Source organism: Pinus tabuliformis, chromosome J (assembly GCF_031772625.1).
Source record: "Pinus tabuliformis cultivar Carrire ecotype Pingquan chromosome J, CPIR1, whole genome shotgun sequence".
Taxonomy (NCBI): Eukaryota; Viridiplantae; Streptophyta; class Pinopsida; order Pinales; family Pinaceae; genus Pinus; species Pinus tabuliformis.
The window spans coordinates 500,572,829-500,590,369 of NC_142295.1; the positions used below are offsets into that span (position 1 = coordinate 500,572,829).

Here is a 17,541-nt window from a genome sequence, read left to right on the forward strand (position 1 = left end):
TGTAAGTGTTGTTTCCCCTCTCTTCTGCAATCTTGAAGGGGCCCAACCATAGTGGATCAAATTTCCCATGCTTTCCTTTGTCCTCTCGCCTGACATCCCATCTAAGCACTAAATATCCTTGCTGAAGAGGTTTGTCCTCAGCCTTCTTTTCAAACAGAGATTTCATCCTTTTTTGATAGTTTGAAAATTTTGTCCCCACCTACTCTTCGTTCTTGTGAAGCTCCACTTGCTAATTTATTCTTCTGCTCAAGGCACTTGGTTATTCCTCTGCTTCTTGTAGCAACTTAGCTACTAACATTTCTAATTGGATAGGAAATACATCAAACTTTCCATATACTAGATCAAAGGGTGATTTCCCAGTGGATCTTTTGGGTGTGACATGGTCAGACCACAGAGAAAAGTTTAGTTGGGAGTCCCAATTCCTTTGATTTTCAGGGATGGTCTTCTTTAGAACTCTCACCACAATTTTATTAGAAGACTCAGCCAAGCCATTCCCTTGAGTGTAGTATGTAGTGTAGTGTCCAATAATGATGTTGAATTTGTGGTAGAAGTTGGTGATCTTAGCAGATTTGAAAACCTATACATTATCAATGATGATTTTAAAAGGACAACCAAAAAAGGATAGTATGTTCTCCTCCATGAATTTTATCACCACTAAATCAGTAGCATTCCTAGCTGGGATAGTCTCTACCCACTTGGTTAAATAGTCAGTGGTTGTTAAAATCCATTTGTGTTGCCCGCTATAAGGTGGGTTTATTTCTCCAATGAAGTCTAAACTCCACTTTCTAAAGGGATCCTCTACGTGCATAAGAATTAGAGGGAGAGGAGAAAACTTTTGTCTTTCAGCAAACAGTTGGCATTTTTATGACCTGACCTGAGAATACACATATCCAAACATCGTGGGCCAATAAAATCCCATCTTGAGGATTTTGTCTGTTATTTCCTTCCAAATGTAGTGTCCTCCATAGACTCCCCCATGGAAATATTAAATCACTTCATGAGTTTCTCCCTCAAGCAAACACAACATTAATACCCCCACCGGGTCCTTCCAATAGAGTAGTCCATTAGATATAATGTATTTTTGTGTTTGCAATCTCAGACTCCAGTATTTAGATCTATCCAGTCCCAACATGAATCTTAGGAATAAGAGGTAATGAACAACATTCTTATACCTAGGTGATCCCTCATATTTGGAATAGATCTTTTGCTCAACCATTTTGATTCTGATCTATTCATCCTTTGGGCTTCCATCCTCTGTGATTAGGCTTATTCCTAGAGCTTGGTAGTTGGAATCAGACAAAATTTTGGCCAACCCCTAGCCTTTTATGAGCTTGGTAGGATTGATTTCTAGCTCATATTCCTGTATTTTGGTTATCCATCCACCCTTCTTTCCTTCGTTGTCTCCCTGCACTAGAATATCTTTGATTGTAGTCATTGGGACAAACACTGTGATTTTGGATTGTAGTACATACATACGAAATGACTTCAACACCTTGACCAGTGCATAAGCCTGTTTCTCTAATATATCATGTAATGCCCCACTTAAATCTTATCCTACAAATTGTGTTAATATTTACATTATCTGAAAATATTGAGAAATATTGGTCTAAAATAAATTTATGATTTCCATTATTCAAATTCCCCACTTACCTTCTCAATTTGAATATTATGTAGGATATGGTCTCCTTCCATTAATTCAAAATATATTTATTCATTTCACATACCCCAATGTACCCTCACATTTACTAAGGAGAAGACATGGTCCTCTCCATGTAAGCACATTTCACATTCCCCAATGTACCCTCACATTTACTTGGGAGAAGACATAGTCCTCTCCATCTTATCATCAATATATATTTATTCATTTCACATTCCCCAATGTACCCTCACATTTACTAAGGAGAAGACATGGTCCTCTCCATGTAATTACACTTCACATTCCCAAATGTACTTTTCAGATTTACTTGGGAGAAGACATGATCCTTTCCCATTAAATTCTCAATTTTATATCCATGTCACAATTCCAAATGTACTCCTAGCTTAGAAGAGAAGTCAACCAAGGATGGGTGAGAGTTAATGACATTAATGAGAGGTGGTTGAGGAAAGAGTGTATAAAAAGGGAAGGGGGAAGGAAGAAAAGGGGGAGTTGGAGTCTTGCTTAGGATTGTGGGGGTTGGTTGTGATTGTTTGGCCTTGTTATGATTTTTGGGGAGACCTTGGAAACCTGTGGAGGTTTCTTGGGTTTGAGAGGAGGAAAGTATCATTATCTAGTTTTGCACATTCTTCTTGAGGACACACTATATCTGGTTGGACTTGGGCACGGAGGGCTAGGGAACCTGTGGAGGTTTCCTGGGCTAGGAATTTATTTCCTAGTTGGCTGGGAGGTAAATTAGGTTGGGTCGGCCAGAGGGAGTGTTCAGCTGGAGCTATAAGACAAGGGTATCATCATCAACCGTCGGAACAGGTATTTTTCCATGGACTACTCTTGTTAAGTTGATATCAATGGAATGCTCACCTTAATTTATGTTGCTTATGATAAGATGTTAAATGTTTAAAGCTATGTGAAAAGGTCAGCAAGCTCCTTTTATTATTTATAAATTAATAGGAAAATAGATCTGTTAGTGTATAACAAAATAGAGGCTCTAATAATAGGATTCAGGTTCTTACACATGGTATCAGAGCCAGGTTCAAAATCTGGACCCAAAGCCCACTAAATAGCTATTCCATAATCAAATTTCTTATTAAATAGTTGAAAATCCAGAAAATTAGAATGTCAAAATGTTTCAACAGCAGTCCAATGGCTTAGTACCTAGGGATATGACAGAGCTAGTGTTTTTCTTCAACTTAAATGCGCCTGTAAAATTCCTGACAGAATAAATAATATTATAGAAATAAAAAAAAAAAATCTGGACCGAGCTCCTAGATGAAGAAGCTTGATGTCCCAATAACCAGAATTTTCCCACTAAAAGAGTTCGCTTCTCTGGGCACAACGGAGGAAAAAACACACTGCCGAACATCAAAAGTTAATTAGGGCCTGAAGCCTAAGAGGAGAAATTCAAAGATGTATACCTGCTGCCATGGCATTTCTGGCTGCCAGGTGAAACTGATTGCCGATCCCAGGGATTTCTGAGGTCTCAAGGGCTCGAGGTTTGGAATAGTCTCCCCGGTTACTGTCCGACATCAGGATGGTCCAGCCATCTACGATGGGTTTGTCTGTAGAAGATACAGGGGCTCCTCCATCGGGCTGATAAACTGCAAAAAAAAAAAAAACACATGACCATGTGCCATTAACACTGCGAATTGTTCGGAAAATCTCCAACAGCAACTGACAATGAGAAAAACAGAAAACAGAGAGGAGATTTTACCATAATGGGACGCTCGGCCAACGTGCCAGAGCTGACAGAAAATGATCCCGCCCTTCTCGTGCACGGCGTCCACCACTTTTCTCCAGCCTTCCACCTGCTCCTCTAAGAATATCCCGGGCGAGTTCGGAAATCTAGTCATGCACAGGATCTCTCATAAATCACCATATTCATTCTTCTTGATCTTGAAAAGTCTGCAGTGAAGAGTAAATAACTAAAATACAATTACCCGATGCCTTCTCTGCACACTGTCGCGGCTTCAGAAATCAAGAATCCGCCCTTAGTTGTTCTTTGAGAATAAAACGTGACATGGGCTGGCTGGGGAACGTTGTTGAGCGCTCTGCATCGAGTCACAGGCGCCAAAACGACCCTGTATTTGTCCACTGATTAGTCTACCAGTCACATCCATGGCAGACAAAACCGAAGACAAAAAAATTGGCGAGATGGGTATGGGGAGAAAGTGGGTACCTGTGAGCAAGCTCGAAAATGGAAAACTTAAAGGGTGACAAAATATCAGGCACTGTAAACTCCGCCGAGGAGGTCGTATCAGTTGATTCCTCTGCTGTTTTCTCTGTATTTGGAAGAGGGTCAGCGGATCCTTGTGTTTTCTGCAACTCTTCGCCCAAATCTACATTACTCGTTGCCATTGTTGACAGAAATTTTGTGGCAGCGTCAGTAGATAGAGAGATAGAGTTGAATAAATGAGCCAATATGCGTCATGAGAAGCAGTGAGGGCATTCCTCTTACGTATATCTTTGTCATCTCCTCTTTTAGAACAGTGAAATCAGAATACATGCACATGGGTCTATGATACCCCTCTGTTCTGTATATTGTGTCCAAGTCTCCACGTTTACACTTGTGAAATCATAAGATCCATGTATCTGCATAGATTCTGTGAACTTACCTATAATTTTCCTCTTCGTTCACTTGACAAGCAAAACTGATTGATGCCATTGAGATTCTGTTAACTGGTTACATAAATACATTATCTAAAGAAATTGCACAGCCACAGGTGCATAGGCATAAGAAAATAGGAACTCTTGGATTTCCTCTTAAAATCTAGGTATTGAAATACTACATCAAACTCACTGGTGGTTCTTGAAATCTCCCAAAAGGGTTTCTTTTGACAAAATAGCTAAATAGAGCATGTTGGCAAAGACAACGTTACATGTTCATTCACTTATAGCAGTTAAGTTAGTAGCTGGAGTCGGTTTTCACCTTGCTGTAATCCTTCAGGGAAAACTACTTTTGCTTCAAGGGTGCCATCAGCCTGCGGGATTGTAGTCACATACGCACTATAAATTGGGGTATGCACTATATAGGCCACATTGCCCAGAAGGCGGGAAAACTTTGGTCTGCCTGGGTGCGTTTCCGAATTTCTCACCGAGTGAGTGAGTAGATCCAGCCTTGTTTCAGTGAAACCTGTTATGGTTCAGGGTTTTCTTGGCTTTTGCCTTTTCATTCTTTGTTTCCTTGGATTCGAACTCGAGAGCTCCTGAATATGATGGCCCAGGAGAGCTGAAACCAGGCTATCTCGAATCCAGTGTTTTGGGTTTTTGTTTCTGTCTAGGAGCTACGATATAAATGTACATTGAAGTTAAAATGCATAAGAAAAATCGATGCAAATTCATATGATTTGTGGCCATTTTTAAGCCAAAAATCCTAAGAACTGGGTACGCCCATGCAACCGTGCCAGAGCTTTCAGCTCATGCCTTGATTGCAACTGCATGCTTATTAGGCATCTAAATTATCATTTTGTTGAAGGTGTGCATTTGCTGCTTACAAAGAATCAGTTATCATAGTCTATCCATTTATAATTTTCTCATAACTGTCCCTGTGATCCGGGGGCTCTCCAAATCCCTCCCAAAGGGATCCAACAAAGCTTCCTGAAAGAAAGTGTGAATGGTAAGAGCCCATTATTATATCTCTGCATAGCCTGAAGAGAGGGCAGATTCGTGAAATGCATATATGTTGGAAAAGTAACTTTTGAAAGAGGTGCGGAGAACGAACCTTGAGATCTTTTGCTGCTCTGTTTTTCAACTTACCATCCAAAGTATTTGATATATTGCCTTTAGTATCCATGTTCCTGCCTCTTAGAGGTAATAATATTTGAACCCTTCTCAAATATACTTTTGTACTTGCCTCTAGAGGTTAACGCCGTCATCAACGTTAATGTCTTGTGCTATAACGAGTACAGCTCTAAGAGATCTCAAAGTAAAATCGGGGACAATATGAAAACATGTGGATATAAGGAAAATGGCAGGCATTTTGGGAAAGCTGACCAAGACAGATAAAAATTACAAGTACGACAATGAAAAGCTAGGCACACTGCTACAGAAGGACCAAGAACAAACTACAAATCACCATTTCTATCCATTTGACTTAAGTGTGTAACAGGTATCAAATATACCATGATTTGCTATGGAATAGACTTCATTTTCCTCCACTTGTAAGAAACAATTCATTTCATCAAATAGACACAATCATTTGGATGTCGCATGGGATAATCATAAATCTCAATCTGTTTACCTGATCTTGACAGTTTGAAAATAGCCCAGAGTCTATAATCACAATACTTGAATTCTACGATAGGGAATGTGAATAGAATGGTTGATCCAATTTCAAATGCTTGATCTGGACGATGTTGCTTCTGCCATCACCAATGGAAATTACTGAATGTAAAGACAGTGACCATTCTTAGAAACGTTTAACTCTGCCATTCTGAGCAAGTGAGGCACTTGCAAAGGGTGATCTGCATTACCTTATGTCTAAGGAAACGATTCTGAATGTCCAGTCCCTCAAAAAGCAGCGTATAAAACCGAAAATGGTTCAAATCTTCAAGATGTATCATAATGCAACTAATATAGCAGCTGATTTGGCATTTTTTTTTTCCCACGACCCACTTAGCATTTTTCCTCCGATCGCATGCATTTCCTTCCGCTTTCACACAAGTAGTTCCAAATTCCTTATTTAGTACGCAGAAGATACCAATTATTAATTTTCTATTATTTAATAAAGGAAAAATCCTAGGAATGGGTATTAGATTCCAATTCATTTATTTTAAATATATATCATGTAAGATTTGAAAATTTTGTTTCCACTAAATAGCACTGTACAGTGTTAATATCACCGGTTCCCTCATCCTTTTATCTTAATTTTTCTGATTATTTATAATATATATATATATATATATATATATATATATATATATATATAAAAATAAATAAATGCAAAAACATAAATTTTATTCCTCTAGTACTATAATATGATGGGGACTCATGGAAGGATATAGAAAGTTATCAATACTACATTCTCTTGTTGTAAATCATATATAGAAAACCTAATGGAATGAAACACAGAAGGAAAGATGAGGGAGAGTCAACTCCCAATTTTTTTTTTTTAGGGAAAACTCCTTTCTAGAAGAAAATACTCTTGTGAATGTTTTATAATCTTCTCTTCACCCTCTTGGAGTTGGAGCTGGGTTAGGGTTTTTCCACTTTGTGCAATAAAATATTAGTTCACATAATTAATGACTATTAAAATACCTTGGTAAACACGAATGTAGATATCTATGACCCCAATTGGGGCCCACTTTAGGCATTCATAAATGAAAGAAATCGTTTTCTATAGCCCTTACTCAGTTTCAACTTTTTGCATGAAGTTTAAAGCCCAAACCCAATATTACATGTAGCTGAGATAAATGTTAAACATGAATTCTGTGAAAATTTTGAATCTAAAAACATCAGAACCTTTACTGCATTTTCTAGTTTACTATCTCCTACTTGTTCTTTGCATAAACAAAGTTACTTAAATGCATAAATATCGAAATAAACACAAATGCAGCCTTCCCAAAATAAACAGATCAACGTGTTCTAAAGTTTAATTTTGTGGCTAAGAAGTAACTTGCATAACTTGAATTGATCTATTGCTTAGGGTTCTCTATGGACTATCTAGAATGTGGTAGAAAATGTTAGGAATAATGCTAATAAGTCTTAGATATCACGCAGATTTTGAACAAATAAAAGTGGTGAAAACACGAAGGAACCAAGGGCTTGGAGAGTCTTCACAAGGACCTCCTTCAAATAACCCATTACCTTCACCAGAATTGATTCTCATCCTGCGTTCCTTGGAAGCAATTAATGAAACCTTAAGAGGACGCCAAACAAATGAAATGGAAGGGGAGCACCCTTCATCAGGGTTATGGAACCCCGAGGGATCTAGAGACTATGATAGAAGACCTCCAGTTGAGGACATTACTAGAGAGCTCCAGAAGATTAAACTCCCATAATTTGCAGGAGGTCGTGCCAGTGAGCATGTAGAACCCTGGTTAGAGGGGATGGGAAGGTGTTTCGCACTAAGGGATTACAATTCCAATTCCAAAGCCAAAATAGCAATATTCCAACTTAGAGATAGTGCTCTGAATTGGTGGGGTAACTTGGAGCGTCAACTACACCTCACTCCAGACATAGTTACTTGGGAATTGTTTAAGGAGAGGTTTAGGAAGAAGTACCTACCAGCATATTATGAAGAACAACAGGTAGAAGCCTTCCATGCCCTGATACAGGGAGGTCATACTGTAGAAGAATATGAAATTCAATTTATGGAATTAGTCAAGTACGTTTCCTACATGGATACTGATCAGTGCCAAGCGGATCGTTTTATGTATGGATTGAGACCTAAGATTAGGGCAATGGTACAGATGTGGAAACCATCCTCAGTTGCAGAAGCTGTAGAACAAGCTCGTTATGTTGAAGAACACCTAGATTTAAAGGGTGAAGGCAGAGCCATCTTTCCACGTCAAACAGGGTTTATGGGGAAGGCCCCTCGTACCTTCCCAAGGGGGGGAAATCGGAGGCCACCACCATATGGAAACAGGGTTATACCTAGAACACCAACAGTAGGAATTTCCATGGTTTCTAGTGCAGCTTCACCCACAGTTTCAAGGGCGCATACAAATCAAAGTCATAGGCGAGGAACAACAAGTGGGGGTAGGGGTTCCACGGGAAGAAACTCTTTCCAAAGAACTCCACATCATTCGGTTCAAGGTCCACCACGCATCACTTGTTGGGGATGCGGAGGACCTCATTACCAGTGGGACTGCCCAGAGTTTCGAACCAGTAACAACAGAAGAGAGGGAAAAGAACCAATGGGGGGAGCAGGTAGCCACCACCGAATCTATGCCGCAGTTGACAATCAGCAAATTGAACACCAGTCTGCCGTGGTAGAAACCTCAAGTATGATAAACAAAGTAAAGGTTAAAATTTTGTTTGACTCTAGTGCTATAGATAGTTTCATTTCACCAGTTGCATTAGAAAAATGTGGGCTGGCAACCTATGAGCACGATGACTTTAAACAAGTTGAGATGGCTTCTGGAATAAAACAAGTAGTAGGGCCTAGTTTTGACCAATGTCAGGTAAACCTCGGGGTGTGTATGACTAAGTTGAATGCATACGTCACAGAATTGGGAATGTATGATGTAATTGTTGGAATGGACTGGCTTGAAGCTCATCGAGCTTTGGTAGACTGTTTCAAGAAGAAGGTGATATGTTTAGATGATGAAGGTAGGCCAATTGAGATTTGTGGAATCAAGAGGGGAGTGTCCCTATGATTCATATCTATGATGAAGGTAAAACGTTGTCTCAGACAAGGTTGCAAACTGTATTTGGTCAAGACTGTAAGTGACCAAAAAGGACCTTCCCTGGATCAACATCCAGTTTTGGCTAAATTCAAGGATGTTTTTCCAAAGGAATTGCCTGGATTACCTCCTATAAGAGAGATTGATTTCACCATTGATCTAAAACCAGGTGCAGAACCAATATCTAAGACACCCTATAGGATGACAACTCCAGAGCTTTATGAGTTGCAGATGCAGTTAAAGGAGCTCTTAGACTCAGGATTGATCAGACCTAGTATTTCCCCTTGGGGTGCACTAGTAATTTTTGTCAAGAAGAAGGATGGTTCCCTGCGCCTATGCATAGATTACGGAGACTTAAACAGAGCCACGATAAAGAATAGGTACCCAATACCTCGAATAGATGACTTATTTGATCAAATGAAGGGGGCAGCGGTCTTCTCAAAAATCGATCTACGATCTAGGTACCACCAATTAAGGATAAAGGAGGAAGACATCTCAAAAACTGCATTTCGAACTCGATTTGGGCACTATGAGTTCGTAGTTGTTCCATTCGGTTTAACTAATGCACCAGCAGTATTCATGAGCCTCATGAATGGTGTGTTCAGGAAGTATTTGGACCAATTCGTGCAAGTCTTCCTTGATGACATTCTTATATATTCCAAGAATGAAAAGGAGCATGAAAAGCACCTAAGGGTAGTATTGACTTGTTTAAGGGAAAATCAATTGTATGGGAAATTGTCAAAGTGTTCCTTCTTTCAGAAGAAAGTCCATTACCTTGGGCACATCATTTCAGGAGAAGGGATTTTAGTTGACCCGGAAAAGGTGAAGGCCATAATGGATTGGACAGTACCAAAAAATGCCCATGAGGTACGTAGCTTTATGGGGCTAGTTGGGTATTATCGCAGGTTTGTGGAAGGGTTTTCAAGGATTGCAAAACCCATCACCACATTACAGCGAAAGGGGGTTAGGTATGAATGGACAAATGAATGTGGCACTGCATTCACAGAGCTGAAGAGGTTACTAACTAGTGCACCGATCCTTCAAGTACCAGACATGAGAAAAGACTTCACTGTCTGCACCGATGCTTCGACGCAGGGATTGGGTGCAGTATTGATGCAAGAAGGCGGAGTAATAGCTTACGCTTCTAGGAAATTGAAGAAGCATGAAGAGTTATATGCTACCCACGACTTAGAATTGGCAGCAGTGATGTTAGCCTTGAAGCTATGGAGACACTACCTCATTGGGAGAAGATTTGAGTTAAGAACAGATCATCAAAGCCTAAAGTATCTCTTCACTCAAAGGGATTTGAACACTAGACAAAGGCGATGGAGCGAATTGATGAGTGAGTATGATTTTGAAATCTCATACATCAAGGGAAAGGAGAATGTAGTGGCGGATGCACTAAGCAGGAGGCCACAAACTTTCTCCCTAGTAGCCTTAAAGGTAAATTTAAGGGAGCGGATATTGGAGAAACTCTTTGAAGATAGTTGGTATTTAAAAGTCATCTCAGCTATCCAAAATGGGAAACAGATAGAACCAAAGTTTGAAGGATATGTCCTTGAACCAGATGGGCTATTGAGATTCCAAGGGAGAATGTACGTACCTAAGGAAGGGGGTATAAGAGAAACCATCCTCGGAGAGTCTCATAGAGCACTCTATTGTGCACATCCTGGGGTAAAGAAGATGTACGCAGACGCAAGGAAACTCTTCTTTTGGGCAGGCATGAAGCATGACATAGTCCAGTTTGTCGCCAAATGTCTTGAATGTCAGCGAGTGAAGGCTGATCATTGCCATCCAGTAGGACTCCTACAACCTCATGACATCCCTGCATCTAAATGGGAAGTAATTTCCATGGATTTTGTGGTGGGTTTGCCACTCACTTCCCAGAGGTACAATGCTATATTGGTTATAGTTGATAAATTGACCAAAAGTGCCCATTTCGTCCAAGTAAGGGACACTTACGATGTTACGGATGTGGCACGAGTGTTTGTCAATGAAGTTATCCGACTGCACGGATTGCCCACAAAGATCATTTCTGATAGAGACTCCCGATTTACATCTAGGTTTTGGACAAGTTTGTAGTCAGCACTGGGAACTCAGTTAAACCAAAGCACTGCATATCATCCAGAAACAGATGGGCAGACCGAAAGAGTAAATCAGGTTCTGGAGGACATGCTTAGGATGTACGTCATGGATAATCAGACTTAGTGGGAAAGGTACTTACCATTGGTAGAGTTTACCTATAATAACAGTTATCATAGTTCAATCTGGATGCCTCCTTATCAAGCTCTATATGGAAGAACTTGCAGGATGCCGTTGAGTTGGGAAAAGTTGGAGGACCGAGTGATAGTTGGCCCAGAATTAGTTCAAGAAATGGAGGAACAGGTAAAGCAGGTTCGGCAAAGGTTAAAGGAAGCACAGGATAGACAGAAGAGTTATGTTGATTCACATAGGATTGATCGCAGTTATGAAGTAGGGGACCAAGTTTTTATTCGTATCCGGCCCAACAAAAGCACCATCCGTTTTGGGAAGGGGACGAAATTGTCACCTCGGTTCGTAGGACCTTTTAGGATCAAGGAGAAGATTGGACCAGTTGCCTATCGTCTTGTACTGCCGCCCCATTTGCATAAAACTCATGATGTTTTTCATGTATCTATTTTACGACATTATGTTTCTGATGAATCTCACAAACTGGATTGGCAAGACTTGCAGGTCTCGGACATGGGAACCGTAATGGTAGAACCATTACGCATATTGGACCGTAGGGTTCGACAGCTCAGACGTCGCATGGTGGACCAAGTTAAGGTCCAGTGGGACAAGTATAGACCAGGATCTGCTACCTGGGAGGATGCAGAGACTATGCATCATGACTACCCCTCACTTTTTGAGCATCTGTGATGCCTATTTTTAGATAGCTACCTATGTTAAGATCCTATTTCCATGTTATTTATTTATTAACATTATGTAATATTGATGCATTTGGTTGACACATAAAACTACTTATATGAATCAATTGATAGATTTGATATTAATGATAGAAATGGTTGATGTATGGACTACATGTATGACTCACTTAGTGATGGACTATCTAGTGCGTAACTTATCAGAATTACTTTGGTTCATATATAGCTCAAGTGGATATGACTTATTTAAATGAATGACTTAGCGAGAATTCTTAGATTGACACATGGATACTAGACTTAGTAATGTGATGATTATATGTCTTGTTGTTATATAAATGCACGAATGAGAGGCTAACCCGCAGGGGAAGAGAACTATGTGATAGCCAAGAGGGAAGGATGAGACATCTCATGAGGAAGGTATAATGTACATTATTTTACTTTATTGGTATCTACTTGATATGCACTCTTATGACATGAGAAAAAATGCAAATGACAGGTGGCAAGACGACTTGACTGGATTATTCGATGACAAGTCCAACCAGCTCTGTAGTGTGGTCCGTGCTCTGAAGGAGGGGTGGAGGTGTTTCCCACCGTGTATCCTCCGAAACCTGGAATCGTGGGGAGGACATATGAACGCTCCCCCTAGATGTGTGATGACGATTGCCAGATTCTTGCTGGGGAAAGTTTGGTCAAGGCATTCGACGCTTCCACCATGTCGGTTTTATCAGTGGTCAGTATGGCCTTTGCCACTGATAAGGCAGCAGAGGACGGATAGGGCGGGAGCGGAAGTAGGCCAGGCTGGATAGGAAGATATAGATTAGTTGGAGACTCTTGATGGGAAGTAATGCCATTGTCTGACTTATCGAATTTTAATGCTATGACTCTCTCTGGTTTGCTATGCTTTCAAACTCCTTGTATCTTTTCATTCTAACTTCAGGACGAAGTTTTCTGAAGGAGGGGTGTATGTAATGCCCCACTTAAATCTTATCCTACAAATTGTGTTAATATTTACATTATCTGAAAATATTGAGAAATATTGGTCTAAAATAAATTTATGATTTCCATTATTCAAATTCCCCACTTACCTTCTCAATTTGAATATTATGTAGGATATGGTCTCCTTCCATTAATTCAAAATATATTTATTCATTTCACATACCCCAATGTACCCTCACATTTACTAAGGAGAAGACATGGTCCTCTCCATGTAAGCACATTTCACATTCCCCAATGTACCCTCACATTTACTTGGGAGAAGACATAGTCCTCTCCATCTTATCATCAATATATATTTATTCATTTCACATTCCACAATGTACCCTCACATTTACTAAGGAGAAGACATGGTCCTCTCCATGTAATTACACTTCACATTCCCAAATGTACTTTTCAGATTTACTTGGGAGAAGACATGATCCTTTCCCATTAAATTCTCAATTTTATATTCATGTCACAATTCCAAATGTACTCCTAGCTTAGAAGAGAAGTCAACCAAGGATGGGTGAGAGTTAATGACATTAATGAGAGGTGGTTGAGGAAAGAGGGTATAAAAAGGGAAGGGGGAAGGAAGAAAAGGGGGAGTTGGAGTCTTGCTTAGGATTGTGGGGGTTGGTTGTGATTGTTTGGCCTTGTTATGATTTTTGGGGAGACCTTAGAAACCTGTGGAGGTTTCTTGGGTTTGAGAGGAGGAAAGTATCATTATCTAGTTTTGCACATTCTTCTTGAGGACACACTATATCTGGTTAGACTTGGGCACGGAGGGCTAGGGAACCTGTGGAGGTTTCCTGGGCTAGGAATTTATTTCCTAGTTGGCTGGGAGGTAAATCCAGTTGGGTCGGCTAGAGGGAGCGTTCAGCTGGAGCTATAAGACAAAGGTATCATCATCAACTGCCGGAACAGGTATTTTTCCATGGACTACTCTTGTTAAGTTGATATCAATGGAATGCTCACCTTAATTTATGTTGCTTATGATAAAATGATAAGATGTTAAATGTTTAAAGCTATGTGAAAAGGTCAGCAAGCTCCTTTTATTATTTATAAATTAACAGGAAAATAGATCTGTTAGTGTATAACAAAATAGAGGCTCTAATAATAGGATTCAAGTTCTTACATATCATACTTCAGCTCAACATCTCTTAGGAATTTGCTGAAAAAGGAAATGGGCTACTTGTAACCATCTTTATTTTTCTGTAACAGTACAACAACAATGGTATGTGGAGAGGCGAAAGAAAAGATGTAGAAGGGAACTAAATAATCGGGGTTGACTAACACTGGGGCCTCAGCCAAAGATTCTTTGATCCCGGTGAAAGAATCATGAGGGGCGGAGCTTCACTTAACTTTGTTCTCCTTCTTGAGCATATCTGTGATACCTTTAACTATCTCAACATAGTTGGGCATGAATCGCCTTAAGAAATTTATCCTCCCCAAAAAGGATAGGACTTCTTTCTTGTTTCTAAGCAAGGTAATGAGGCTAATGGCTTTGACTCATTTAGGATCAATCTTTACTCCTTCCTATGCTACTATGTGCCCAAGCAACTTCCCCTCACTCAGGGTGAACTAGGACTTCTTCAGATTCAAAGAGAGGCCATGCCTTCTGCACTTCTCGAAAATGAGATTTAAATAGAGGATATGCTCTTCACCAGTCTTAGAAAAGACTTGATGTCACTAAGTAAACTACTACAAATTTATCCTGCTCGCCCATGAAATTTATGTCCATAGCTCTCTGGAATGTGGCTCCTGCATTTATCAACCCAAATGGCATGCGGGCGTACATGAAAGTCCCCCACGGGGTGGTGAAAGATTTTTTTTCCTGTTCCTTAGGGTGGACTGCCACTTGGTTATATCCTAATAATTTGTCCATCATGGACATCCTGGCTGCACCCACTACCTTGTGAAATATATTATCCATCTTGGGAAAAGGGTAGTTGTCATTTAGGGATGCCCTATTTAAATTTCGGAAGTCCACACACAACCTTATCTCTCTGTTCTTCTTCTAGACAGGGACCAAATTATCCACCCACTTAGAGTATCCTAGAGGGACTATGATCTTGGCCTACAACAACTTCCTTACCTCCTTTTCAATGGAGGGGAGTAAGAGTGGGTTTTCTTGTCTGAGTTTCTATTTACAAGGCTTTATACCACTCTTCAAAGGAATCTTATGTTGAATGATATTCGTATCAAACAATTTAAAATCATCACAGGACCAAGAAAACACATATTTGTAAGTTATGAATAGATCTAAATACCCCTGTCTATATTGCAAGGGGATTCCTTTGGATAGCCTAATCATCGGGGGTTCTTCCTCTGGTCCGATGTTGTAGTCTTTGACTTGGTCATCCTTCTTTGGGGTCATTGGTTTGGAATCTATGTCATATTTACTGTAAAGTGTTTCAAGTGGAACAAATCCATGAGGGATGGTGTTCCCTTTTACTTGCAATTTTTTTCCCACCCACTGTGTCTTTCCACAAAGTGGCTTCTTCTTCTTCTTCTTCCTCTTCCTGATCGATGGTGGAGTGGGAAAAATCCCCAATGACTTCTATGAATCTTTTTACTTGCTCATCATCTTCGAATACCTGCAATGTTTGACATTATCAGGCATTGAAGTCTTATGTCTGACTTCTATTTCATATCTGAGGAGTTGATTCTGTGGAGGCCTAAAAGTGCTTGCGGCTACTGTAAGAGATCCATCCATCCTATATTATTCCCTAGGTAGAAATTGGATGTTAAAGGCTAGAAAAAATTATCAATTATGTCCCACACTTCATTTCGGTATGTCCTCAGCCTGTGTTGTTTTCCTTGGCATTGGTCTCAGATCTGCTTCATGACTAGCTCATAATATCCATAGACTGATAGGCATTCAATGTAAATATTTCTCGTAATTTGTAACCCTAGGAGAAATGCTTTGTACTTCGCTACATTATTCATCACCTAAAATTTGAGCTTTAAAGAGAGGGGTATCATGCTACCTTCTAGAGATACCAACAATATTCCAACTCCGTTCCCATTTTTTGAGTTTGCTCCATCAAAGTATAACTTCCATACTTTGTTTTCATTTAAATTTTCATAATTTAACTTCCTTTTCAAGTGTTATGATGCTTCTTCTAAGAGTTTCTCATCCTCTTCTAGGAATAGGAAGGAGATGTCACTGTCTTTCCCATGCACTAGGGAGTTCTCGGAGGCTTTAGTTGGGGTCATGGTTTTCACAAATCGGGATTCTCTGTACAACCTTCTTTGCTCACCTCCAAAAGTGGGAATGGTGGCATAAGTAAGATCTATCTTGATAGAGCCACCCATCTTGGAACCCCAAGATCTGGATAAGAGAATTACAAAGTGAGGAGGTATGTCTTCAACCACAATATCCATGACCACAATCTTCACTAGGGTTTGAGCCAAGTTTACCACCAAATCCTTTATCATGCCCAAGCACTTGACTCTCTTGGAGTCAAAGGAGTACAAGTATTTGTATGGTCTGGTGATCTCCAAACCCAGTTGTTCCATTACTGATAGTGGCATGAGGTTGTGTGAATCTCCTAAATCCAGTATGTAGTTATGCAGCAAAAGGTCATGGATCACCAAAGTCACATAAAATGGTGTAGTAGAGGGATCCAAATCTTCCACATGCGGCCCAAAAACAACCATCATTCTCTCCTCTTGGAGGTTCAAACTATCATGGGATGGTGTTGAGCCAGTTGGGTGCATGAATTTGGAGACTTGAGCTTTGTAATGGGGCTACTTTAAAATATCAGTCAAAGGAACATGAAGTTTTACCTTTTCCAACTCCTTCTCAAGATTAAATGTATCTTAGGCCTTTTTTGCATCTCCATGCTCTGTTCCTTCTCCCTTTCCACTGGAAGTTGTCAGTGAAGTAGGTGCCTCTTTTTTTGAGTGTCCCTTAGGACCATTTCTCTCTTTATTCACAGAGAATCCTATCTTGGGTGGGTTAGGATGTAGCTTACCCTTCCCTTTGTCTAGGACTGGAGGACCCACTTGGGGAGCAACTTCACATTGTTTTTCTGGTTCTCTCATCCTCTTCTTCTAAGATCTTAGATTATACTTATGTTGTGGCTATGTTTGCATGAACTTTGCAAACTATCTACAATAGTAATCCATATCTTCTTCCTCTGTTGTTGCTTCTTTATGATGACTAGCCTCCTGGTGAGCCATATTCTCATGTTCCTCTTCAACAAAAACATCATATATTTTTCCCTGCATCTCCTCAGTATCAGACGATTGTTCATCGTGACTATCTTCCAAGTATAAGGGATGAGGAATATGATCTAGCTTCTCCTTTCTTTCTCTTGGAAGTAGTTGCAATGGAGGCCTTCTATATTTTTGGTTATATCCCTAGTTGTTGACTTGAGAATTTTGCCAAGAGAGGTTCTTATTCTTGATTTTGAGCTTCCCAACCTTTTGTGATAAACTCTTGATGAGTTTTTCTATATCATCCCACTTTGGGTTTGATGATTCCCCAACTTGACCAGAGAAGGTTGCCTCTTCTTTTCCTCTTTTGGGTTCAACATGTTCTTTCTTTTACCTCAACTTCCCTACTAAGGCCATATTTGCTTCCACTTCAAAAACATTGATACGAAGTTGGTCTAGAGTGGTAGATTTCCTTTCTCTCAGAGTAAAACCAACATCAAAG

The 17,541-nt window shown here is 40.0% G+C and overlaps 1 protein-coding gene across 1 annotated transcript; it reads right to left on the minus strand.

Moving 5' to 3' along the window:
• Nucleotides 1-2,839: 2,839 nt before the first annotated feature.
• Nucleotides 2,840-4,098, minus strand: LOC149227975 (12-oxophytodienoate reductase 7-like). Its single transcript, XM_089380641.1, has 5 exons — nt 3,831-4,098; nt 3,592-3,732; nt 3,366-3,496; nt 3,070-3,252; nt 2,840-2,865 (listed from the first exon to the last, which is right to left on the minus strand). Exons 1-5 carry the CDS (start codon nt 4,007-4,009, stop codon nt 2,840-2,842), a joined length of 660 nt encoding a protein of 219 aa, XP_089236767.1. The 5' UTR covers nt 4,010-4,098.
• Between the last annotated feature and the right edge of the window lie 13,443 nt (nt 4,099-17,541).

Excerpts from the sequence above, each read along its gene's own strand:
- LOC149227975 (XM_089380641.1), bottom strand. The coding sequence starts at position 4,009 with ATGGCAACGAGTAATGTAGATTTGGGCGAAGAGTTGCAGAAAACACAA. Across the intron at positions 3,497-3,591 it reads GTGTGCAGAGAAGGCATCGG|ATTTCCGAACTCGCCCGGGA; the intron begins GTAATTGTATTT and ends GTGCATGACTAG. Across the intron at positions 2,866-3,069 it reads CAGAAATGCCATGGCAGCAG|GAATTTTACAGGCGCATTTA; the intron begins GTATACATCTTT and ends TTATTCTGTCAG.